This window comes from Harmonia axyridis, chromosome 4 (genome assembly GCF_914767665.1).
Source record: "Harmonia axyridis chromosome 4, icHarAxyr1.1, whole genome shotgun sequence".
NCBI lineage: Eukaryota > Metazoa > Arthropoda > Insecta > Coleoptera > Coccinellidae > Harmonia > Harmonia axyridis.
In genome coordinates this window covers 41,392,694-41,420,572 of record NC_059504.1, presented here as the reverse complement: position 1 = coordinate 41,420,572, position 27,879 = coordinate 41,392,694, and the positions used below count along the sequence as shown (strand labels likewise).

The following is a 27,879-nucleotide window of genomic DNA, read 5'->3' as shown; positions in this document are numbered from 1 at the left end:
ATTTCTCTTCCGTTCACTGTTAATGTCTTTCAGGTTGGTTTTATTCTACTAGACTGGATGAGTTCAATAACAGAATAGTCACATACTAATAAACATTATCATGATATTTCAAAGACAGAAGTATTACACGTACTTATCATTTAACATACAAGTCTGAATAAAAGTGTTTTAAAAATTATTTTCTCGGACTTCACTGGCTGTTTTATTATTTCATTATCAGCTTTGCAATATTTGTACATGTAACTTAATGAATGATCTCTCTCATGATATTATTCATGAAAATACCCCTCACAGGGGATTAAAATGATACTTTCGAGTCAATGCCAGTCATGTTTTCGTCGTTATTCAATATAATGCATAATTTATATCAGTTTACCGTTATGTTATTCAGCTATATCTATAAAGGCGATCGGATATATTTTGTTGACATCACGACAGCCTAGCATCAATATATCGATTGTGTATAAAGCGCTTTTCGAATGTAGTTCAGGCTATTTTCTAATCGGAGCAGTTTTTTCCACGCGTTTTTCCCTACAGGGTGTAACAAAAAAGTGGATGATAAAGCAAGCATTGATTTCATTATTCCTTAAAAAAAGTTATGATCGTGTTTTGAACATACATAATCCCGAGGCTATTGGTAGAAGAAAAAAAATAGTTCAGTGTCATCATCAGATTTAAAATTTTGAAAAAATGAAATTATATATAGTTATAATTTTATATTTTCGGAAAACTTTAAAAATCCATATTCACTTATCTTTGTGAATATTTTATTGTTTTAATGTAATAAATGTTCTGATGGAAATGTTCAATTGAATGCCATCTGAAAGCATTTATAACACTCTACTGCGTACGGCAATTTTTGTACTTTCATTTATCCCTAGTGGGAAATAAATTTTGAAAATTAATTTTTGTAGATGTTTGCCTTGTACTCGATTACATCGAAAATGGTACATTCTATGAAAAAAGAGACTTTTTATTTTTAGTGAAGTTCATTGCACAAATGAAATAATTTTCTCGAAATAAATACAGTGGTGTAGATTTTCATTGCAGTCCGTGACCCTCATTTTTACGCAGCTGGATCATGTGATCCGGATGCACTTACCTTATTTGAAACATTACATTATCTAGAATTCAATAAATAAAAATAGAAAAAATGAAAATAAGAATACTAGAGTTTTAAGTAAAAAACTGATTTTTTCCAACTTTTAACACCATGTACCTCTTAAACTAAGCGTGCTGGGATAAATGTTTATATGAATTTTTTTCATGAAAAGAGGACGTAATTTGCACATGGAAGAACAAGCGCTCAATGGCTCCTGACTTCAGGTCAGAATTTGAATTTTTGATGTTGAAAATTTGATGTTGATAGCGTAACCAAAACTGTATAAAATTCATGAAGAATATATTATAGAAAAAAATTACTCAAAACTTCCGTTACAACAAAACCAACGGACTTTAGATTTTGGATGATCAGATCGCTACGACCCTCAGAGTAATGAACATAGATAGAGGAAGCATATGTCATTGTCAGTGAGCAAATTTTGCCCCCAATATAAACTATCAAATTTGACATGAAGGGCGCGGAAATGACAACATATCAGTAAAACGATATTTCACTCAATTCGCGAGTTTCTCCACAAAGAACGCACTTCTTGTGTTCCATAGTGATTCATCGTATCACATTAACACAAAATATATCGAATTAAATACCTTAATATATCAGAAATTCAGAAAACAAACTTCAAGCGCGCCAAACGACGTGAAACAGCCGATGATAATAGTAGAGCAAAAGTTGCCAAACTTTGGATTTCAGCCGGTTGGTAGATACAAAAAATAATAAATATATTACTAAACGATATACTAAAATTGTGGAATTTGAAAATATATCACAATCCAACGACGTAATCTAACACTGTTCTTCTTCTTCTTCGGGTGCCTATTCGTTCCGAATATTGGCGATCATCCTGGATATGATAACTTTATTCACGGCCGCTCTGAATAACTCGGTAGTAGTTTTCGAGAACCATGTCCTTAAATTTTTAAGCCATGATATACGTCTTCTTCCTGATCCTCTCTTACCATAGACTTTCCCTTGGAGAACGGATTTTAAGAGGCCAAATTTATTATCATTTCTCATAATATGTCCTAGGTATTCCAGTTTTCTTTTCTTGATGGTGTTCATTACTTCCAGGCTTTTGTTCATTCGTTCCAGTACTGATTTGTTGGTCACTTTATCCATCCATGAGATTCTCAATATCCGCCTATAGAGCCACATTTCGAAAGCCTCGAGTCTTCTCTCCGTTGCTTCTGTTAGTGTCCATGATTAACACTGTTGGGGACATGTAAAATTGCGTATACTCCCTACTACTATACGACCATATCCAATCGAGTTGAAATTTGGCGTTTATAGAAGAGCAATATGAAGCTTCTTACCAAATTTCGTTTTAATAACGTCATCAGAGCCAGCAAAAATTCAAACAGAATATCAAAAAAAAAATGAGAAAAGCACTGATGTAAAGTGAGGAGCTGGTTGTCTATTTATTGTTTTATAATTTACGTAGTTGATACTCACTGTTAGCAAAAGTCCATTTTGATCGAAATATTCGGCTACGGGGATAACGTTTTTGTAAAAATTATTCAATTCCATACGAGCTAATGATAAAACCACTTGTCCTAATTTGGCACCATAGTCTATTTGTCGTTCTAAAATTTTTTGTCTCCAAGAAATCAATACAGCACCACTCACAGTCTGAATCTGAAAATCGAAATTTACCATTATTGAAATATACTGTAGCACTTGGACACAAAGATATTCATTAAAATTATTTCTAGTGTTTCATAGTTTCATCAAGCATACTTCTAATTGATATTTTAAGCAGCCTGTTATAACACTCAGTAGATGCTGAGGGTTTACAATGAAAAAAAATTGAACAGAAAGCTATGAAATTCGAAAAACTTTCAAATTACATCAAATATTATCACAAAAGGTATAAAAACAAGACCGTATTTTAAAAAAAGTTACATAACACATGAATTCATTCGTTTGCTACTTCTCTGAAAAAAGTGTGACATTCAAAGTAAAAATTGAGTTCATTAGACTGAATTATGTATTTTTTCAGGCCAATAACGATATTTCTCTAAAACGTGTAAAAATATAGATTTCGAAGTCTAAAGAAAAAAACTCAATAATCTGAGTACAGCCCTGAAAATATTTGAATTAAATTGATCGTTTTGAAGGCTGCATGAATAAATAAGCCCAAAAATTAAAACAAATCCGAATACTGATGCCCAAGTTATGGTGATCAGAAATTTAGGCCAATTTTCATGAATTACCCTGTATCTACAGCCTGATACCTTGATAACTGTCTTAGGATACAAAACAAGTTACTTTTCTGAGAGGCCTGAATGACCTGCATTCACCACTAGGCTATGGCCAGTCACTCACATTACACTTTGTATATTGGCATTTGGCATTGCAAAGGTCTGTGAAAGGACTAGATACTCACTTTTTCTGAATACTCCACTACATCTCTCATATTCCTTGGATAGCCAGAAATGATGTAGGTTTTAGCTTTCACAGCCATTTTCATTTCCAACATTAATACTTCTGTTACTGTCTTACTAGATAATAACCCAAAATCTTTCATATCTGTGGATAAATATTTTTGGATAATTATTCAAGAAACTTCTTGAATTTTTAAGTACTGAATCCATCAAGACATTTAATCCTGTGATGTCTGATTATGCTTTTGAATGTTGTAACATACAAAATAAAGTTCTAGGTGATGTTATTAGTTCGTCTTTCTCATTACCTACTTGTTGTTCTATATTATCCTAACCATCAAAGTTGTCTTATAATTTCGAGTGATTCTTGAGTATTTTATTTCATATCATAATTGTTCTTTCAAATAATCAATTTATTATTGAAAGCTGCGTAAACTTCATTCTGTAGTATATAACTCAAGTACCTTATAAATTTATCGTGAGAATATTTATACAGCAGAGTTATAAAAAGTTATGTTATGAAACTGTTATTCGACTATTTACTAAGTGGTTGATAACTAACTTATAAAACAATTCTACCCATAAAACTGAATAGCTTTTTATTGGTTTCCTTAATTATTCTGGGGATATTCAATATTTTATTCACATATTGTATACATATTACATACATATTGCAATAAGGAAAATATTCGACTTAATATAAAGGGTTTCATTTTGAATAGGACGCTATCTGGGCAGCTGTCACTTTTGAAGCTGATGTCACCTTTTAACATTCTACAAGTAAAATCATGCCATTACTAAAAATGGTCAAGTTCAAATAACGAATTTACTACAAATATGGCTAGAAGCTTGCCGTCGCAGTTCGCAAAACTAAAGCATTTTTAGGTCTTCGTAAAGCACTTTCTCGGCTGGCAACAGTTTAGACAAGTTCGTGAAGTGAAGAATCGAAACCGTGCCCTTCGCTCAAGAACAACTAAGAGAAGACCTGAGAATATAGCTGCTGTAGCCCGTAGTGTTGACGAAAAGCTAGGTTTGTAGATTCCTTATCAATCTTGAGAATTTGGGATTTTTTATGGCCGGAATGAGAAGATCTTGATGTAGAAGACGTTTTTTCTCAATAAGATAATGGTAACGGGTGTTTTTTTTCGAGGTATATAACTTTAAGTTGGCATTACTGTTCAAGATGGCGACCGATTTAACAGCTGTCAAGTGATTTATTCTCAGTTTGGTTTGGCAATTTATCATGAATAGACTCACGCCTGAACTACGCTTGCAAATAGTGCAATTTTATTTCGAAAATAATGGTTCTGTGCGGAATACGTATCGCGCACTACGTCCATTATATTTTGTTTAGCGATGAAGCGCACTTCTGGTTGAATGGCTACGTCAACAAACAAAACTGCCGCATTTGGAGTGAAGCTAATCCTCAAGTGTATGTCGAAACACCGTTACATCCAGAAAAACTGACTGTTTGGTGCGCTTTATGGGCTGCTGGAATCATTGGTCCGTACTTCTTCAAAAACGATGATGGCCAATGGTGATCGGTATAGAGCCATGATTACTAACTTTTTCATTCCTGAATTGAACAACCATGATGTCCAGGAGCTGTGATTCCAATAAGACGGCGCAACGTGTTACACAGCTCGTGCCACAATCGATTTATTGAAAGACACGTTTGGTGACCGCCTAATTTCACGCTTTGGACCTGTGGATTAGCCTCCAAGATCTTGTGATTTAACACCGCTAGACTACTTTCTGTGGGGCTATGAAAAAGCATTGGTCTATGCGCATAAGCCACAAACCCTTGACCATTCGCCGTGTTATTGCCGATATACGGCCACAAATGTTGGAAAAAGTCATCGAAAATTGGACGTCCAGATTGGACTACATCCGAGTCAGCCGTGGCGGTCATATGCCAGAAATCATATTTAAAATGTAATGCCACAAGATTATCTTGCGGATAAATAAAATTCATGTCAATCGAATAATCCATCGTTGTTTTATTTCAATTTAAAGTTCTATAGCTCTAAAAAAAACACCCTTTACTTCCACACAAGTAACGAAACAATCGCAATTTGATGGAAGACATACAGCCAAAAATGTGTGAAGAAGGATATGTTGCTGCAACACGGCCGTGGCGCCTAATATCGTTTTCCTTATATACTTCCTCTTCATAATGAAATAAACATCCAATGATTTCTCTTAAAATATACTCCTTTCTTAATATCAAAATGAAACCTCTTATTAAAAAACCCTATTGTATTGGTAATAACAAACCAATGTAGGATAAAAAAGGAATGACGTAAGAGCAAGAAACGTGAATGAATTGAGAGTTATTAAAGTTCAAAAAGCCACAAGGTTACCTATATAAAGTAACTGGGTAATCGAAAATGACCAATTTGTTGAACCAATTGCATTCATTAATTTCGTCACGAAAACATTCAATCTTGCATACGCTTTTAGTATTATTATTTCCACGAAGGTATTTCCTCATTAGGAACCATGCATCACATGTCTAGCGAACCCTCTTTCTGATTAATTGATCTCATCAGGATAGCTATGACACCTTCGAAAGAAATGAATTAATTTTAAACAATAACCTCTCAATCGATATAAGCTGGTTTTTGCGAATTTTGGATCCAAAGAAACTGCAGATACTATCGAGAAGATAATTTGCATTTCATTTGGATGTAGAATGACAATTTCAAGCCTCGTGCGTAATTTCTCGTTAATCGTGTGAATAGATCCATCAAATATTTGAGAGAAACAAAATTACCAAATATTTATATGGCCACAAACCGATAGAGTTGAGATTTTGAGTGTTGATATGAAATAATAATTGCAAGGTTCAAACAATATTTCAAACTGATCAAAGCTAAGTTGTCGTTTCAGTAACTTTTATTATACAGAGAGGGCCATTGAAAACGAAACAGCGGCTCTGTAAGTCAGCAGAACCGAGTTATATAAAAACGCTCGGACACGTCAACAACATTTTCGAGGGGGACATCGTTCGCGATGAAATTCACCCGAAATACAATCCATCCCTCGGAGCTGTGACCGCCACCCCTAAATTTTTAAATGGCACCATATGGCAAGTGATACCTCATTTGAAAGTGAATAAAAAGTTATTTCCCAACTTCAAGTTCCTATATCTCAAAAACGAATCGATAGAATTAATTTATTTTTATTGTTTGATATTAAGAAGGAAACTACCTTTCAAATGAGGTATCACTTGCCATATGGTGCCATTTAAAAATTTAGGGGTGGCGGTCACAGCTCCGAGGGATGGAATGTATTTCGGGTGAATTTTATCGCGAACGATGTCCCCCTCGAAAATGTTGTTGACGTGTCCGAGCGTTTTTATATAACTCGGTTCTGCCGACTTACAGAGCCGCTGTTTCGTTTTCAATGGCCCTCTCTGTATGTATTTGGAGAACTACAAAATAATTTTATAAGATGTGAGAATTTTGGGTTTAAATCAGTTTTATAAACGTATTTTATATTATTTGGATTGGAAACGTTTCCACAACTATAATAGATAATTGCTGGTTGGGATCATTTTTAATGGGAGTTCTTCAGAGTCACACAACTTTGAAACAAAATGAAACTCAAATAACCTCAGAGGACATATACGTTCAAGCTCTCACGTGAGAGAGTATTCGAGGTTTGGAACAGATTGCCGACCGAGATAGTCTGTGAGCCTGATGTGAACACTTTCAAGAACAAATTTGACTTGTGGGCCTCACAGAATTCTGTGTGATTGTGAAATTATAATTCAAAGATGCAGAATTGGAGACATTACTTGATCAAGAATTAAGTCAAACGCAACAAGAATAGGTAGGATCATTGGGAGTGACGCAACAAGTCATTTCATCATGAGAATCATTCAGAAACAAGGAAATTAGGTGCCGTAAGAGTTGAAGTCGAGAGATGTTTGCTTGTGAACAGCTGCTTGCAAGGCAAGGGCGGAAGGAATTTCTGCATTGCATTGTGACTGGGCACGACAAATGGGTCCACTACGATAATCCCAAGCGCAGAAAATCATGGGGATATCCCGGCCATGCTTTCACGTCGAAGGCCAAACCGAATATTCACTGTTCCAAGGTCATGCTCAGTATTTGGTGGAAGCAGCTCGGCGTAGTGTATTATGAGTTGTCAAAACTGACTGAAACAATCACAGGCGATCTTTATCGAACGCAATCAATGCGTTTGAACCGAGCATTGAAAGACAAACGGCTGCAATACAATGAGAGACATGATAAAGTGATTTTACAGCATTACAATGCTCGACCCCATGTTGCGAAGGTGGTCAAGACATACTTGGAAACGTTGAAATGGGAAGTCCTACCCCACCCGCCGTATTCTCCAGGCGTTGCTCCCTCAGACTATCACTTGTTTCGATCAATGGCACAAGGCCTGGCTGACCAGCACTTCCGGTCTTATGGAGAAGTGAAAAATTGGATTGATTCGTGGATCGCTTCAAACGATTACCAGTTTTTTCAACGCGGGATTCGTACGCTGCCCGAAATATGGGAGAAAGTAGTGGCGAGCGATGGACAATACTTTGAATCATAAATGTATAACCAGTTTTTTACAATGAAGCCTCGAATTTCGCAAAAAAAAAGACATAAGCAGTTTTTCGCCTATGTAATAAACATTTTTGTGTCTTGTAACTATTAGTACAAATAAAACTTCAGTTTTCAAGGTTATACATACCTTCTTGTTTATTTTCGAATTTCTTGAAGGGAGGGATGGGGCACAAAACAGTTTAGGAAATCCTGGTTTGGCACTTATATGAAAATATACCAATGAGTTTAAATTGATAATTTTTTTCTCTAAAATAACGTGGAGTTTTATTCTGTAAAACTTTAGAAAACTTCTTCAGAATTTATGATTCGTTAAGTATTACCACACTATTTCAGGTTTGATATATATATATATATATAGGGTACGACATATTCCAACAAATATTCGTTTGACAACCAGTACACCGTACGTAATAGAATAAAAGTTGTAATTTAATTCCTATAAATTGAGTTTCCATTGGAAGGTAGGCTTTATTCTATTAAACCCTGAACACATAAACCATTTCTTGAGAATCTAATGTCTATTTTTTTGACGAAGTTGTAACTTTCATTTTATTAAAAACTCACCATTTCCTATTGCATATTGTTGTAACAGATCTGTCATATTTATGTGGGTGATTCCCTTATTTTCTTGCATCAAATTATCACAGTGAGTTACTTTTCCACTTCCTGGACCACCTTTGAAAGCAGTTATGTCGAATGAATAATTTTGGAGAAAATAAAGAATAGTAATTATGAAAAATCTGACACTTACCTAAAACGAAAATTACAGGCACATTAGGTACTTCAAATTCTACTTCACTATCATTATGTACAGGTTGCATCCCTCCAGTCATATCTTCTGGGTTCCTTGGTGAATTTCTAGTCCAGGTCTCCTCCTCAAAATCGTTTGTACCATCAGCTCGTTCTGAAAACAAATTAGATTAATGTAGACGTAGAATTAATTTTTTTTAAGGGAGTTGAAAATATTCAAGCGAATATAAATGGAATAAATTTCATGTGGTAAACTGGATGATGTTATCTTTGAGCCAGAACTGGTCTGAAACTATTGAACTACTATGTTAGACCCACTGATGAATAAGAATTCGTGATCCAATTCAATTATATCTATTTGGTCGTCAACGGTCAACACGATACTTCTCGGAAGACAAGATCTAAAAATTTTGAAGAAATATCAGATGTATAAATGCGTGAGGTTAATAACACTATCTATGGTTGGTTTCATTCATATTTGCTCGATCAAATCATTTCTGTATTTCATTTCATTTAAGATATTTCCATAGATTTGAAACTACAATCAACAAGTTGATCGGTCAATCAAAATTTTATGAAAACCGTCATCTGATTTGAGGAGTTTCATTGAACCTCGACCTTATGGTCTATTGTGTCCCATCAGAGCTTTTCTGGCCACTAGTCGTCGTAATCTACAACTTGCCCTCCAGTTTCAGTGCTCCTATGAACTGTATCTGGTATATCTTCAGAAAAATTACTTCGTTTCTAAAGGGTGATTTTTTTCAGAGCTATAGAACTTTAAATTGCAATAAAACAACGATGTATTATTCGATTGACATGAATTTTATTTATCCGCAAGATAATCTTGTGTCATTACATTTTAAATATGATTTCTGGCATATGGCCGCCACGGCTGGCTCGGATGTAGTCCAATCTGGACGTCCAATCTGGACGTCCAATTTTCGATGACTTTTTCCAACATTTGTGGCAGTATATCGACAATAACACGAAGAATGTTGTCTTCCAAATGGTCAAGGGTTAATGGCTTATCCGCATAGACCAATGACTTTACATAGCCCCACAGAAAGTAATCTAGCGGTGTTAAATCACAAGATCTTGAAGGCCAATTCACAGGTCCAAAACGTGAAATTAGGCAGTCACCAAACGTGTCTTTCAATAAATCGATTGTGACACGAGCTTTGTGACATGTTGCGCCGTCTTGTTGGAACCACAGCTCCTGGACATCATGGTTGTTCAATTCAGGAATGAAAAAGTTAGTAATCTAATCTATACCGATCACCATTGACTGTAACGTTCTGGCCATCATCGTTTTTGAAGAAGTACGGACCAATGATTCCACTAGCCCATAAAGCGCACCAAACAGTCAGTTTTCTGGATGTTACGGTGTTTCGACATACACTTGAGGATTAGCTTCACTCCAAATGCGGCAGTTTTGTTTGTTGACGTAGCCATTCAACCAGAAGTGCGCTTAATCGCTAAACAAAATAAAATGGATGCAGTGCGCGATACGTATTCCGCACAGAACCATTATTTTCTAAATAAAATTGCACTATTTGCAAGCGTTGTTCAGGCGTGAGTCTATTAATGATGAATTGCCAAACCCAACTGAGAATGAATCACTTGACAGCTGTTAAATCGGTTGCCATCTTGAACAGTAATGCCAACTTAAAGCTATATACCTCGAAAAAAAACACCCGTTACAAGTCTTTTGTCCAAAACATTTTATGCAATGGCTAAATTGGCATCCGGTCACAAGATGATCTGGAGTTTCTTTCTTCTCCCCACAGAATCTGCACTCTTCGTTTTCTAATAGACTCATTCTCATGAGATGTTTTCTGGGGCGGCAATGGAAAAAATCCAATAAAGAATTTAACGAGAAGGTGTAGCATATTCTTAATTAATAGACTTTTTAGATCTCGCAGTACCAAAGTTTCGAAGAATGATCCAACCCAAAAAGAATCCGCTAGAGTGTTTTTGCTTCTCCTGAAACTCTTTATTGTAAGTAGGTAGGTACATTTATCTATACCAAAGAAATGTTTTGGGCCAATGAATAGGCTTTATGCTCCTCATATGGCAAGTGTGTTGGCCACTTTATTCAATTTCATTCTTTAGTGGCTGGGAACCCAGACTCAACAGACCTTGTTGTGAATCAATATATTTAATATAATAGATATACAACGTTTTTTCGGAATAGGGATATTCATTCTTCTATCATCCATAAAAATAAGAATATGTCAGTCATTTTTACAGTCTTATCCAATTTCATTAAATATTCTCGTATATCCTGAGAGAACATCAAATTTCCTATATCAGACAAAACTTGTTTGATTACCCCCTGAAATTTAGTTCCTTGCTAGTACAAGTACTGTATATCTATTCCACGTAAAGATAACATATTTTGTTGACTAACAAGCTAAACGTCATTGGACAAAGCAATGTCTGAATAGACTGTTCTACTCTATTGAATTGTAACGAACGTTCATTTAAATTTGTGGTCAAGAGTGCTGTGGAGAAATTAGAGTGTATTTTATGTGATTACAATACAAGGTGCAACTGCAAGGCTATGGATTACCCTACCTCAAGATGTATTCCCCCTTGGTTACAACTTACAGCAGTTTAAGACACGCACAAACCGATTTCTTCTAAATTCATCTCGGGCCGCTTGAAAGGGCGTTATAAGCTCAGTCTTTTCCCGAGAGATGCGTGAAAAAAAAAAAAGCGCTTAGCTTATACCATATCATTATCTGCTAATTTTTCCATTTCACTTGAAACTCTTTTATTTAGAATATTTATTTTGAATCTGTGAGCAAAGTATTAGTAAATAATAAAAAATGGGGTTTTCCGACGTACAAAAGGCATTCATGATCGAATCTTACTTAGGAAATGGACAGAAGATTGAAGGCGTATGGAAATATTCTATAGATGAATGTCTAACGGAATTCAGGATTGAGTATCCATATGTTAGTATTTTCCTTGAAAACGACAGCGTGGAAAGAAAGAGTGGAATTAGTCGACAAACAAAAAGCACACTAGACTTTATTAAAATACGGTCGAAGATTAATACGGAGAACTGAAAAATGAGAAAATTTTTATTGAGACACACCTTCATTCTCAAAAGTTGGAGTTTGGTGCGTTATGAGTCGGAGACGAATTTTTGGTCAATTTTCTTCGATGGAGCATTAATAGCAGACTGCTACAGAGAAGAAATTCTTGTACCATTTATTGGTGAATTGAATGTTGAGGAATCGAGTGAAAGCTTCTACCAACAATATGGTGCAAGAGCACATACGGCTACAGAAACTTTAGCCTTTTTGAGGAATGTTTTTCAGGATCAGCTTATCAGTTTGAACACTGAGCATGAATTTACTTTACGGTCTTGAGACCTCACACCTTGTGATATTTTTTTGTGGCCACATTTCAAAAATAGTATTTTTCAAGTACCTACCTATTAGGCCAATTGAAAAGTCCCCGGTCTGATGCACAGATGGCGGTGCTAGTATTAAATCCATATGATTTTTAGTTAGTACAAACCTTCAAACGATACGTGTCAAAATTTGACAGCAGTCCGACCATTATTTTATGAGATATTGCGGTTGTGAGTGTGGCTACTTTTTTATTTGAAAAAAAATTTTAAATTTGAAAAAAAAAGAATTTCGTATGCTGATAAAATATTGCTTTTTGAGGAGAAAAAATACAGTTCAAGCAAAATCTTGACTTGATATAGAGTTTCCGGGGTCTTCACCAGAAAATTCAACCATCATAGATTGCTATGCTAAGTTGAAACGTGGTGAAAAGAGCACCGAAAACGGCTAAGGCAGTGGACGCCCAAAAGAGGCTGTCACAGACGAAAAAATCAAAACAGTTCACAAAATAATTTTGAAAGACCCTAAAGTGAAGTTGTTCGAGATAGCAGACATTGTGAAGGTATCATCGGAACGTGTACATCATATCATTCACGAATATTTGTACATGAGAAAGCTGTGTGCAAAATGGGTGCCGCGCGAGCTCACAATCGATCAAAAGCAACAACGTGTTAATGATCCTGAGCAATGTTTGAAGCTGTTTAAGTGTAATAAACCTGAATTTTTACGTCGATTTGTGACAACAGATGAAACATGGCTCCAATTGACATTCATGCTGAGTAGACTGCACACGATGAACTGAATCCAAAGCGAGAAAAAACACAACAGTCAGCTAGCAAGGTTATGGCACCAGTATTCTGGGATGCGCCAGGTATAATATTTATTGATTACCTCCAAAATGGCCAGACCATCAACAGCGATTATTATATAGCGTTATTGGATCGTTTAAAGAATGAAATCGATAAAAAACGGCCCCATTTGAAGAAAAAAGGTGCTGTTTCATCAAGACAATGCGCCGTGTCACAAATCAATAAGAACAATGGTGAAGTTGTATGGAAACAACACTGTTTTGGAGACCGTAGCTTTATGTGACGAAGCTTCTTCTGTGACTCTCGTAGACAAGTCAATAGCTAACAGATTGGGACTGAATGGCACACCTCAACCGCTTTGCATCCAATGGACTAACAATTTAGCCTCTCGGCATGAAGATTCAAGTTGTTTAAATATTGAGATATCGGGAGTATTTGACGGAGCTAAGATTTTCAGTATGAAAAATGTCAGAACAGTACAAAATTTAGCTCTCCCCATTCAAGAGATTCGAAAATCCGATTGGGAAAGGTATTCTTATTCATCAGGAATTCCCTTCCACGAAATAAGAGAACGCCCTATGATTTTATTGGGTCAAGACAATGTACGCCTCACTGTAGCCAGAAAAGTCATTCAAAGCACCGAAAATCTTCCCATTGCGACAAAAACCAATCTGGGTTGGATACTTCACGGAGGAAACTGTATCAGACAAGAAAAACAGGTATATTCCTTCCACATCTGCAGTTCTGGAATGTCCGACGATTCACTCCATGAAATGGTGAAACAATCTTTTACCACAGATGCCTTTGGAGTAGTTCCAATGAAAACGAACGTGAATAAAGCAGAACAGAGGGCTATGGAGATAATGAAAAATACAATCAGACGTGTAGGAAACAGATTCGAAATAGGGCTGCTGTGGAAGGAAGACAACATCCATCTCCCAGAGAGCAAAACAATTGCCATTCAGCGACTGAGATGCGTGGAGAAACAAATACAGAAGGATAGGGAATTTGGGAAGCGATACTCTGAGAAAATAAGGAGCTACGTCGAGAAAGGATATGCAAGGAAGTTGACTCCTGCAGAATCCAATGAAGAAGGTCCTCGATGCTGGTATTTGCCGCATTTCGGAGTAATTAACCCCAATAAGCCAAAGAAACTTCGTTTAGTCTTTGATGCCGCCTCAAAATCGAACGGAACCAGTCTGAATGATAATTTACTATCTGGCCCAGACTTGCTACAATCATTGGTGGAGGTATTGATTAAATTTCGACAAAGGAAAATTGGATTCTGCAGTGATGTCAGAGAAATGTTCCATCAAGTTATGGTAAGAAAGGAAGACCAAAGCTCCCAGAGGTTTTTATGGCGAGATGGGGATACGAATCGACAATGGGACGTTTATGAAATGCAAGTTATGACCTTTGGTGCCACTTGCTCCCCAACCTGTGCCCAGTTCGTCAAAAATGTGAATGCTGAGGAGTTATCCAGACAGAAAAATGTAATCGATGCTATAAGAAAAAAACACTATGTAGACGACTATCTTGACTGTACCGATTCTGTAGAAGAAGCCTTGGAAACAATCTCCGAAGTGTCACGGGTTCAAAAATCAGGAGGATTTGAGCTTGTCAACTGGATATGCAATTCAGGAGAAGTCATAGAAAAACTGTCATCAGACGATTCAGTATTCAAGGACTTCTGTGTGGATTCGAATTCGACAATGCAAAGAGTACTTGGCCTTTCTTGGGATTCAAAATTGGATCTATTTTGTTTCAGAATTTCAAAATTCGAAGATAAATTTAGAGATAGTAGGCCAACCAAGCGACAAATTCTGAAGACGGTAATGTCAATATTCGACCCTTTAGGACTCATTGTGAATTTCACAATAAAAGGACGTATTCTCATACAAGACATATGGCGATCTGGAATTGGATGGGACGATAGTATAGACGAGGACCTATATCACACGTGGAAACTTTGGCAAAGCGATTTGAGACAAATAGAAAACATTTCCATCCCAAGATGTTATTCTGTGAATATTCCTGAAGCTAATAAGATAGAACTGCACGTTTTTTGCGACGCTAGCAAGAAAGCATACGCAGTAGCATCCTATCTACGAGTTTTGACTAAAGAAGAAATAGATGTAACTCTTGTTATGGCCCGAGCGAGAGTAGCTCCAACAAAACCCATTTCTATTCCACGTTTGGAGTTGCAAGCTGCGGTGATGGGAAGCAGGCTCGCAAAAACAATCAAGGACACTTTGGAGATAAAAATTGACGAAGTATTTTTATGGTCAGACTCTACTACGGTACTTTGTTGGATCAAAGGTGATGGAAGCAAATTGGGACAGTTCGAAAGTCACCGCATCGGAGAGATCCAAGAATTAACAAACATCAACAACTGGAATTGGATTCCCTCAAAGTTGAATTCGGCCGATATTGCCACCAGAACCTACAACAAAGACGACGGCAATAAGACGACCTATGCAGAAGAGCTGAAGAGAGCACTCGGAGATATTGACCAGGCAAGAATCACTGACACCTTCACACAGGAAGGTATCGACTGGATATTTTTGGCACCAGCGTCACCCACACATGGACAAGTTCTTAATGATGAACTTATGCTGACAATATTTGCCGAGTGTGAAAATATCATAAATACGAGACCATTAACAAAAGTTTCAACAGACCCAAATGATTTAGAGTCCCTGACCCCAAATCATTTTTTACTAGGATCATCTAATTATATCACTGATTTTTCAAAAATGAAAGACTTCAGGAAAGAGTGGGCCAAATCACAGAAAATGATCGATTGTATTTGGAAACGGTGGACCAAAGAATACCTGCCTAGTTTAACTAAAAGAACAAAATGGAATAATGACGGAAAGCAGCTGAATATCAATGACATAGTCATCATTGTTGAAGAAAATTGTCCAAGAAGACAGTGGAAGTTAGGAAGAGTAGAGACACTTTATCCAGGCCCTGATGGACGAGTTCGAGTAGTGAGTGTCAGAACTAGTAACGGAGTATTCAAGCGCCCGGTTGCAAAGTTGTGCAGAATCGAGATGGAAGATGGCTAGAGTGAGGGCTCTTCACGGAGGGGAGAAAATGTTGCTCTTCACTCTGTACTATATGTATTATTTCATATATTTAGATCAGAGTCAGTGTTTTTGACATAAAATAGTTTTTGACATAAGTTTTTTTTGAAGTAGTTTGTCAATTCAATTGTGAAGAATATTTGTCGAATTAAAGTTAAAATTGAACACAACTACAGACATTATTTGATAAAAAGACGACGTAACAAATGGCAAAATTGCATGAATTGTGCTTCGAATTGCTTCTGCATCCACCGTATTCGCCACATCTGGCCCCTAGCGACTTTTTCCTGTTCTCAGACCTCAAAAAAATGCTCGCTGGAAAGAAATTTAGCGCCAATGAAGAAGTAATCGCCGAAACTGAGGCCTATTTTGATGCGAAAGACAAATCGTACTACAAAAATGGTATCGAAAAGTTGGAAGATCGCTATAATCGCTGTATTGCCCTCGAAGGCAACTATGTTGAATAATAAAATCGAATTTTGCCAAAAAAAAATGTGTTTTACTCTGGTATACCGGGGACTTTTCAATTGGCCTGTTATACCTGATTAGTCCAAATGAAGGATCAAATTATCGAAAAGGTTGAATAAATTAACTATTCAACCCAAACTTTGGATAATCGCACAAAAGGATGTGAAAAATGTTTAGAGCAGAGAGGTGGCCATTTCCAGCAGCTTCTTCAAGTCAAATTATGTTTTTGAATGGTTAAGAATTAAATAAAAGTCTAATGTTCCTTACTTTCATTTTCCGCATAAATCCTCACTTTGTTTCAAACCAAATGATAAATTTCAGCTGAATTCTTGAAATTCTCAACCAATGAAATTTGCAAGATGGAGGAAACCATTTTTGTGAATCGAGATGCTAATGAGTTCAAGAAAGTCGAAAATTGAACTGGAGGCTTTATCACTAACATTTATTCACAAACTTCCATTCTGGAAACTGTATGGTACAAGCAAAGCGCTACTTGTAATCACAGAAAATCAACTCTTATTTCTCCATAATTCAATCATTTAAATGAACGTACTTTATTATATCTGCATTGAACAATAGCTCAGAAACTTGAACATACCAGTTTAAATCTACAAACGATCAAAAGCTTCTGATATGGTGCTTTGATCAAATTTTTTATTTGATGAGTCACAAAGTTTTTCAATTTCAACATGGTTCAATCTGTAGCCCCATGATGTTTTTACATAAAGAAACACAATGGAATTAAAGGGATTGAAAAACATTGATATTGTCAGTTTGGAATATCTCATTAGTGAGATTATATTAAATTGAAAATTAAAAAAACCTCATAACGTCAGTGATTCTAACCGATACTTTCCTCCGTGGAATGATGTTAATCATAGGACATTATTTATCAGCTATCTATTTCATTAAATGAATGTGTAGTATTTACAGTTTATAGGATAATATTAACTGGCTGAGGAAGATTACTGGGTTCCATTACTTTAATAATTCAATAGTTCTATCGGAACATAATCAACGTAGTTCACAAGAATGAACTCTAATTTTCATTCTAGAATTTTTCCTCTTTCTACTAAGGTTTTCTATTTCTGAGAGGAAATTGTTGAATTTTTATATAGACGACTCAAGTTGTCATCGATTTTTAGTTTCATATTAGGTTGGACTTTTCTGGAATCTATGTGATTTATGGATTGGTAGATGTTTAACTGAGAATGAATTGCTTCAGCCGTTACCATTTGGTAGTTGATCATAAGTAGCGAGACAAATATTACAATTGCTTTCCTCATTATTTTATGTTGTGGTTTCCATGTTAACGTAAAATTTCTGTTTGAAATAGAACTTTCAGCCGAAGTAGACACAATTGAATTGAACTCTGCTTGGTTGTGACACTTTCTAAACTGGATATTTGAGTTTTGAATATACCGCTATCTGGGCAGCCGTTACTTTAGACATTCGACTAAAACTACCCCATTACTGAAAATGGATCGATACACGCTTCAACGACGCATTGTTAGAATTCAATATAAATATAGGGTGTTTTTTCTCTATGGGATTTAAATCCAGGCTCCGAGCTGGCCATATCGATAGATCTCAAACTTTTGTCTTATAACGGCTGTGTTTTTTTTCGAGGTATATAACTTTAAGTTGGCATTACTGTTCAAGATGGCGACCGATTTAACAGCTGTCAAGTGATTTATTCTCAGTTTGGTTTGGCAATTCATTATGAATAGACACACGACTGAACAACGCTTGCAAATAGTGCAATTTTATTTAGAAAATAATGGTTCTGTGCGGAATACGTATCGCGCACTAAGTCCATTTTATTTTGTTTAGCGAAGAAGCGCACTTCTGGTTGAATGGCTACGTCAACAAACAAAACTGTCGCATTTGGAGTGAAGTTAATCCTCAAGTGTATGTCGTAACACCGTTACATCCAGAAAAACTGACTGTTTGGTGCGCTTTATGGGCTGGTGGAATCATTGGTCAGTACTTCTTCAAAAACGATGATGGCCAGAACGTTACTGTCAATGGTGATCGGTATACAGCCATGATTACTAACTTTTTCATTCCTGAATTGAACAACCATGATGTCCAGGAGCTGTGGTTCCAACAAGACGGCGCAACATGTCACACAGCTCGTGCCACAATCGATTTATTGAAAGACACGTTTGGTGACCGCCTAATTTCACGTTTTGGACCTGTGAATTGGCCTCCAAGATCTTGTGATTAACACCGCTAGACTACTTTCTGTGGGTTTATGTAAAGTCATTGGTCTATGCGGATAAGCCACAAACCCTTGACCATTTGGAAGACAACATTCGCCGTGTTATTGCCGATATACGGCCACAAATGTTGGAAAAAGTAATCGAAAATTGGACGTCCAGATTGGACTACATCCGAGCCAGCCGTGACGGTCATATGCCAGAAATCATATTTAAAATGTAATACCACAAGATTATCTTGCGGATAAATAAAATTCATGTCCTTCGAATAATCCATCGTTGTTTTATTGCAATTTAAAGTTCTATAGTTCTAAAAAAACACACTTTACATTGAAGTACCTTCTCGGCCGACAATAGTGAAAATGGTGGAAAAATTCGAGCTATTAAGGCAAGTTAGTTATGTGAGGAATTGAAACTGTGTGCATCGCTCACGAAGAAATGAGACTATTGCTGATGTAGCCCATTATGTTGACGAAAACTCAGGACTTACGGTGAATGATTTGCGCATTCGCCATTTTGCAACTCACATTTTATACAGTTTTTGAGGGTTTCACTATAACCAGCTCACCTATGAATTTTGGTGTTTATTCGTAGTAGCAAGCATGAATGAAATAAGACATAAAAGATTCTGATGACAACGATGAAAGATTTGTGAAAATAAAATTAAAGATTCGCAAGGAATAAATAATTAGATACTAATATTAAGTTCTTCAATGCATAACTGAATTAATTGATAACGATTTCAGTGTGGAATAAAGAAAAGTGAAAATAAAAAAATAATTATGAGTTGAAGTTTCGCCACTAAATCATCTAGGAACAAATTCACAAGTACAAAGAATTGCATAGAAATTTTGATCTTCATTATTTCACATACATAGACGTACAACTATGCTTCCACAATTTTATTTTCGAATGATTTGCGCATTCGCCATTTTGCAACTCACATTTTATACAGTTTTTGAGGGTTTCACTATAACCAGCTCACCTATGAATTTTGGTGTTTATTCGTAGTAGCAAGCATGAATGAAATAAGACATAAAAGATTCTGATGACAACGATGAAAGATTTGTGAAAATAAAATTAAAGATTCGCAAGGAATAAATAATTAGATACTAATATCAAGTTCTTCAATGCATAACTGAATTAATTGATAACGATTTCAGTGTGGAATAAAGAAAAGTGAAAATAAAAAAATAATTATGAGTTGAAGTTTCGCCACTAAATCATCTAGGAACAAATTCACAAGTACAAAGAATTGCATAGAAATTTTGATCTTCATTATTTCACATACATAGACGTACAACTATGCTTCCACAATTTTATTTTCGAAATTCGAGGCTTTATTGTGAAAAACTGGTTATACGTTTATGAAACAAAGTATTGTCCATCGCTGACCACAACTTTCTCCCATCTTTCGGGCAGTGTACGAATCCCGCGTTGAAAATGATGATGAAAAAAATATGATGATGATGAAAAAACTGGTCATCTTTTGAAGCGATCCACGAATCAATCCAATTTTTTATTTCTTCTTGAAGTGATAGTCCTAGGGAGCAACGTCTGGAAAATAAGGCGGGTGGGGTAGGACTTTCCATTTCAACGTTTCCAAGTATGTCTTGACCACTTACGCAACATGGGATCGAGTATTTTCATGCTGTAAAATCACTTTATCATGTCTATCGTTGTATTGCGGACGTTTGTCTTTCAATGCTCGGCTCAAACACATTAATTGCGTTCGATAACGATCGCCTGTGATTGTTTCAGTCGGTTTTAACAACTCATTATACACTACGACGAGCTGATCCCACCAAATCCTGAGCAATACCTTGGAACCGTGAATATTCGGGTTGGCCGTCGACGTGGAAACAAGGACAGGATATCCCAATGTCACTCCCAATGATCCTGCCAATTCTGGTTGCGGTTGACACGAGTCTTGATCAAGGAATGCCTCCAATTCTGCATCTTCGAAAACCTTCTCTCTTTCACTGCCATGCTGGACTTCGACGCCAAAATTACCGTTCTTGAAACATTGAAACCTCTCTCAGCATGTTCTTTCACTATAGCCTTTCACTAATTTTCCAAAAATCGGAAAATTGAGGTGTTAAGTTTTCGTTGGACCACCCTGTATACATTTATTTTTTGATGAAACAAATTCAACAAAAAAAAATTATGGACTTTCAAAGGTGATGAAATCTTCAACTGGAAAAATAAAATAAATCCCATATAGATCTAATTTCAAACTGACTGCTGATAAATGCCTTTTAACCTAAGGACTCTGCTTTCTTATTCCTATTTATCGAAAAAAAATATCAATATAAGGTACGGCGACTGCCATTTCTGAGTCTTTATTTATTAATAATCATCGATTGTTGATTCTCGAGTTGACTCATTCAAATATAATGAACTGGCGACTCCGTTCAGGATTATTGATTAGACGACAAATAATTCAATGCTGCTGACAGAATCCGTAATGAATGAAAGAATTTCCAGATAAATTCATTAGGAAAAAAATCCGATATTGAATTAGTGCGATCATCATTTGCTCCATTACCCCCAATTTTTTTGTGAATGGTAATCTTTTATTTAACTTTCCCTTCAACAATCGATCGTGAAATTGAAAATTGTTCAAAATGTACCTAACTGGAAAGAACTCCTCTATGTTATTGATATCGAATTACTTCAATATAATAGTTGCAGAAATGTATGTATAGTTATGATGAAAATGTATCTATGTAACGAGTAATTTGAAGATGATGATTTCACTTCATATGGTAAATTCATTTTAGCAATGTTATGACATCACAGATAACATGTGGAAGAGTATAAAAGAGATTCTGAATAAAACCACGGGAACAACACTAAAATCAACTTCTAGAAAAAATAAGCAGGAGTGGATGACGGAGGAAATTCTTATAATAATAATAATAATTTATTAGATACCCTCAAAATTTTACAGGGAGTGTCAAAGAATTGTATGATAATCTACATCATAATATAAAAAGTGTATAAATCAGACAATAGCCAATAAATAAATACTTCTAAAATTTACAACAACCAATTATAAAACAAACTATTACACATAGGTACGAACTGAAACACAGAAAGATAATGACTAGAACTGGTAACTTATAAATTCATCCATTGAAAAAATGCACATTTAGTGAGAATGGCTTTAACTTTCCGCTTGAATGTTTTATGATCCAGTGATGTTAGGGATTGTGGAAGTTTGTTGTACATTTTCATTCCATTGAATATATGCGTGTTTTGAGTCTTCTTCAGTCTATGTCTTGGGGCAATAAAGTTGTTCCTATCCCTGGTCTCATGATTGTGAACCGCTGAGTGTTTGTGGAAAGTATCCCGATTTTTGTGTATATACATAAGACTCTCCAGTATATAGCAGCCTGATAAGGTAAGTATACCATATTTTTTGAAAAGAGGTCTACAGCTAGTGGTATAGTCCACTCCCGCTACCAACCTTACAGCTTTTTTCTTTTTCAGAAACACTCTTTCTGCCTCTGGAGATGCACCCCATAGAATGATGCTGTAGGTCATCCTACTATGAAAATGTGCGTGGTAAGTAAGTAACGCTTCTTTTTCTGTGAGCAGGTTCTTAATTCTTCTTATTGAGAATAATGCCGTCGAAATTTTCTGACTTAATTCAGTGATATGTTTTGCCCAAGTTAAATTTCCGCTGATTGAAACCCCAAGTAGATTAATAGTTTCCGGTTCACAACCAACTCCTGAGTTTTCTCTTCGTTTACTTTCATATCATTGGAATTGAACCATAGGATAGCATCTCTGACTGTTTCATGGGATTTATTCAGGAGTAGATTTCTTTCTTTGGCTCTGTTCAAAAATGTTGTATCATCAGCGAAGAGGGTCTCATCATCTGCACCAACGTTACATATCAGATCATCGATATATATTAGAAATAGGATGGGCCCAAGCACCGATCCCTGGGGAACTCCTGCGGTAACTTTCATCCCTGAAGACCGTTTACCTTCCAAATCTACTATTTGGTATCTACCCTTGAGGGAAGACTCCAAAAAATTCAAAACTGGGCCTCTCATACCGATGTACTCCAATTTACTGAGGAGCTTATCATGGTTGACACAATCAAATGCTCTACTCAGATCCATGCAGGTCAGTATCACATCATCTGCATCATCCAATGCCTTCATGATATATTCAATAATGTGGACCAAAGCCGTGGTAGTAGACCTTCCCTCTCTGAAACCATGCTGGAAACTGCCAAGCAACGAGTTTTCCTCCAGAAATGCGACCATTCTAGTTTTGAGGAGGGTCTCAAATATTTTTGAGACAACTGGCAGGATTGATATTGGTCTATAGTTCTCGTATAGCTCCCGATTACCCTTTTTATGTACCGGTATTACTCTCGAAATCTTCAGTTCTTCTGGAAAGTAGCCCTGCTGGAAACAATCGTTTATGAGGCAAGAGATGGGATCAGCAAGACAATCGATAACTTCCCTCAGCATCTTCACGGAGAAGCCATATACATCTTGCGAAAATTTATTCTTCATTTCTGAAACAACCTTCAAAACTTCCTCTGGTGTTGTGGGGGTCAGAAAAAAAGAGCGTGAAATTTTACACCTTTTATTTTTTAAAAGTTTTTCACTGGATTCTGGATTGGTGTTAGTTCCAGTTAAGTTTTCCGAAATAGTTGAAAAATACCGGTTGAAAATTTCCTCTGTCAGTGATGAAGGGTATACTTTTCCTGTCTCTGATTTTAATTTTGAGTTTATGACCTGCCATATCGCGCGACTCTTATTATCTGATTCACTAACAAATTTCGAATTTTTATATTTCACGGTATCATTTAAAAGCTGTTTAAATTCATCTTTCAATCTCATGTATAATTTCTTGGAACTATCATCTCTCTTTACCTCATATATTGTATATGCTGCATCTAGTTAATTTTTAATAGCCTTTATTTCTGGTGTATCTAAGAATTTTTTGTTACATGAATTTACAACTTTCTTTTTTCTTTCAGGAAAGCACTGGTTGAAATGGATGCACGGAGAGAAAACAAAGGTGCTAATGACTGAAATCAATACAAACATCTCAACAGAATGATTCGTAGCAAAATAACACAAGCCAAGGAGAGCTGTATGGAAGGTAAATTTCTAGAAATCGAAGAACTACAGCGACGCCACGACTTCTTCAATCTTCATAAGAAAGTGAATGAGTTCACGTCAACAGGTAAGAAATTCACAGTTCACAACATGTGCAGGCCGGGTGGAAAATTATTGAGCAATACAGAGGAAAAACTGGTAGAATGGGAAAGTTACATCGAGACCCTGTTCAACAGCATAAGAGCGGAGCCCCAGCATGCTAGTGTTAATACGGAGGGACCAAATATTCTTAAATCTGAAGTCGAATATGCGATCGAACAACTGAAGACAAATAAAAGTCCGGGGCCAGACGAAATATACCCAGAGATCTTAAAACTGATCAGCGAAGAAAACATCGACTTGTTTGTTGCTCTCTTCAATCGAATCTATGAAACCGGAAAAATGCCTGGAGAATGGTTGGAATCAGTTATCATACCATTACCAAAGAAGACCAATCCCAAGAACTGTGGAGATTTTCGCTTAATAAGTTTAATGAGCCATGTATTGAAGGTCCTACTTGAAAAAGTTCATAATCGCATCTCTAGAAAATGTGAATAGAACTTGGGAGACGATCAGATTGCTTTAGGAGCGGAATGGGCACGAGAGAGGCTTTGTTTGGCTTAAAGGTGTCTGCACAAAAATGCTTCGATCAGCAACGAGACATTTTCATTTGCTTTATCGATTTCGAGAAACCATTTGATAGAGTGAGACATGATGTGTTGGTGGACATTCTTCGTGGTGGACTTAAGGGACATTGCCTTGTTAGAGAATATATATTGGAATCAAAGTGCTAGGATTAGAATAGAGGGCTCGACCTCAAACCCGATAAAGATTCGCAGAGGAGTTAGACAGGGCTGTGTTTTATCGCCATTGCTGTTCAACCGGTACTCGAATCTTATATTCAGCGACGATCTGGCGTGCGTCTCTGAGGGAATCAAGGTTAACGGCGTGAATATCAATACTATCAGATATGCTGATGATACTGTCTTGATTGCCGACTCAGATGTGGGTCTACAACTGCTCCTTGACGCTGTGTGTCGGGATTGTGAGCAGTTTGGAATGAAAATAAATATAAAAAAGACCAAAGTTATGGTCATTAAAAGATCCCAAAATATCCTGCGACCGGTCCAGATAGACGGACAAGTTCTGGAGCAGGTAGATAGGTTTCGGTACCTAGAGTGCTGGGTAGATTGCAAACGGGATCCAGACATGGAAGTTAGATCAAGAATAGAACAAGCCAGAAACTGCTTTGTGCGAGGCTTCTCTCGGACTCGCGAATCGGCCTCGGTCTGCGTTTGAGACTATCGAAATGCTACGTTTGGTCAACACTATTGTATGGAGCCGAAACATGGACCCTCGAAGCGAATACCATCAATAAATTAGAAGCTTTCGAGATGTGGACATATCGTAGAATCCTTAAGATATCATGGACTTCACACACAACAAATGAAGAAGTATTTCGCAGGTTGGGCACCGAACGTGAGATTTTCAAGCTTATAAAGATCCGTAAAACATCTTATTTGGGCCACATCTTGAGAAACGACAAATACCAATTCGCTCAACTCATTATAAAGGGAAAAATTGAGGGAAGGCGCGGGCTAGTACTGGTCTAAGTTTCGAACAACTCATAAGAACCGCCGAAAGAAGAGAGGAATATGCCATGGTGATATCCAACCTCCATTGACGGAGAAGGCACACTAAGAAGAAGAAGACGTCACGGATAGCGAATCCGAGATGCCAATTGTACCCATCTAAAAACGCTTTTCCCATGTTTTTCAGATGATACCTCACAGGAAAATGTCCCGTGAGCGCGCCCGTCAGTTTCCTCAGTTCTGGCAGAGAGTGCAAGAGTAGGAGAGAAGTGACTTGGCCTGTTTCTGACCTTTGATGATCGTCTGTCAGAACGCAAAATTTCTCTTTTGTTCTCATTCCTGAACTACTTGATGGCTCTGGGCTGGTGATGGGGGTTGACCAATACCTCCTAGACAAGAGGTCTAGGAGGTATTGGTTGACCCCCCCTTCCCTGGTCATTTGTTCTGCCGTTTCATTGCCAGCTATCCCGGAGTAGTCAGGCATCCAAATAAGTTTGACCTAGTTTCTTTCTCCGAGTACGTTGAGGGCCGTTTTATATTCCCAGACTAACATTGACTTAACAAGCGGGAAGTCAAGCACTAGGAAGGCTCCTTTGGTGTCAAATACTATATATGTACGAGAGCTACTATTTATGTATTGAAAATTGGCAACACTGATATTGCCAGGTGAAATCTGATATTAACATCGTGAAATTTGAAATTTTTTATGTTATAAGTACTCATAACGTTTTGACGTACGAGAAAAATTTTTGTTGTTTGCAGTAAATTGAAAATTTCATCTCTGCCAAAATATGGATGTATTATTATTTTAACATACTTTTCAAAACGATTGAATACGATATCCCTAACTCTTGTGGAGCAGTATATTTAGATGAGGCAGATCCAAGATGAGTTACATGGCAGCAGTTGGAGAAGAGCGTGATGCTCCTATAATGGACAGACATGCTGTTCGTTGTACTTTTTCCAGGACTAATTGCCCCGTCACTAGTTTTTCTCTTGGCCACCAGATGAGAGCTGTACTCGTATAGGTTACGATTGGCCGAATAATAGATTTATAGATCCAGTTCGTCACTTCAGGTTTCAATCTCCACTTTTTTCCGGCTATCCTCTGGCATGTGAAGAGAGCTCTCTAACCCTAACTGATCACGGTCTCAAGGTGGGGACTCCAAGAGAGTCTTTGGTCGAATATATTTTCGATTTAAGATGGGAAGATTAGAGAGGGGGCTGAAATAACCGAACGCGATTTATTTCATAATTTGAAGAACAAAATATTTTTGGATGGCTTCGCGGACCACGTCAGGAGCTACCAGGAACCAGTACTCCACAAGATGTGTTGAATTTCCGGAAAAACATCAGTTAGATAAAAATGAATGGGGCATATTCTCGAGCACTTTTTTCAGAAACGAAAGAACTTATAACCATATATCAGCAACAAAATCGAAAATTTTCTATTTTCATCAAACCGTCATAATTTCCCCTTTTTTTTATGAACAAAAACATATCATATGATTTAAATTTTCTGTACTCCCACCACAAGTGATTGAATTTTCACGGTAAGTCTGTCGAATAATTCAATAATACAAATTCAAGCCACTCGGTCATATATTTTGAAAAGCCCTTTATCTGGCAGCTGTCACTTTTGAAGCTATCATCTTTTGACATTTGACACGTAAAAATTACGCCATTACTGAAATTGGAACGATACACGCTTCAATAATGCATTGAAATAAGGAATTCACGGCTTGACTTGTTATTCAAGCTACATAACTAGGCTTGACTAGAAATCAACTCCTGTTCAAGTCAAATAGTAGTTTTTCTATGTCCAGTCAAGTACTTGATTTGACATTGAAAAATTACTAATTTACTTGGACAGGAGTTGATGTCAAGTCAAGTCAAGTAGCTTGAATATCAAATCAAGCCGTGAATCCCATATTGAAATCGTTAAAATTCACTAACTAAAACACTTTTAGGTCGTCGCGAAGGATATTCTCGCCCTGCAATAGTGACATTACACTGTCTTGTGCAAAAAGACTTAGGTCTCAAAGTTTTTAAAGTTCATTTAACACAAGAACTCAAGCTGGTTGATCACCGGCAACGTCGTATTTTTGCTGATTGGGTCCTTGAAATTTATTAAAATGATTTGGAATTTCATCGAAAAATCATCTTCAGTTATGAGTGCTATTTTATCTAGGATGCTATGTTAATAAGCAGAATTATCGCATATGGAGCTCTGAAAATCCAAGAATGATTGTTGAAAAGCCCCTTCATCCTCAATGTGCCTCTATTTGATGCGGTTTTAGGTCTGGTGGTTTGATTGGACTTAAGTTATTCGGTAATGAAGCTGGTACAACTGTTAAGTTGATTG

At 36.7% G+C, this 27,879-nt stretch overlaps 1 protein-coding gene across 1 annotated transcript in view; it reads right to left on the bottom strand.

The window, feature by feature from the left end:
* The window catches only part of LOC123678442 (adenylate kinase isoenzyme 5), a 39,278-nt gene that overhangs the window by 5,469 nt on the left and 5,930 nt on the right, over positions 1-27,879 (bottom strand). Inside the window, exons 2-5 of the mRNA XM_045615470.1 lie at positions 8,845-8,997; positions 8,658-8,768; positions 3,507-3,649; positions 2,573-2,755 (exon numbers count right to left, since the gene is read on the bottom strand). Coding sequence (XP_045471426.1) covers positions 2,573-2,755; positions 3,507-3,649; positions 8,658-8,768; positions 8,845-8,997 — 590 coding nt within the window. The remainder of the gene's footprint in view (positions 1-2,572; positions 2,756-3,506; positions 3,650-8,657; positions 8,769-8,844; positions 8,998-27,879) is intronic.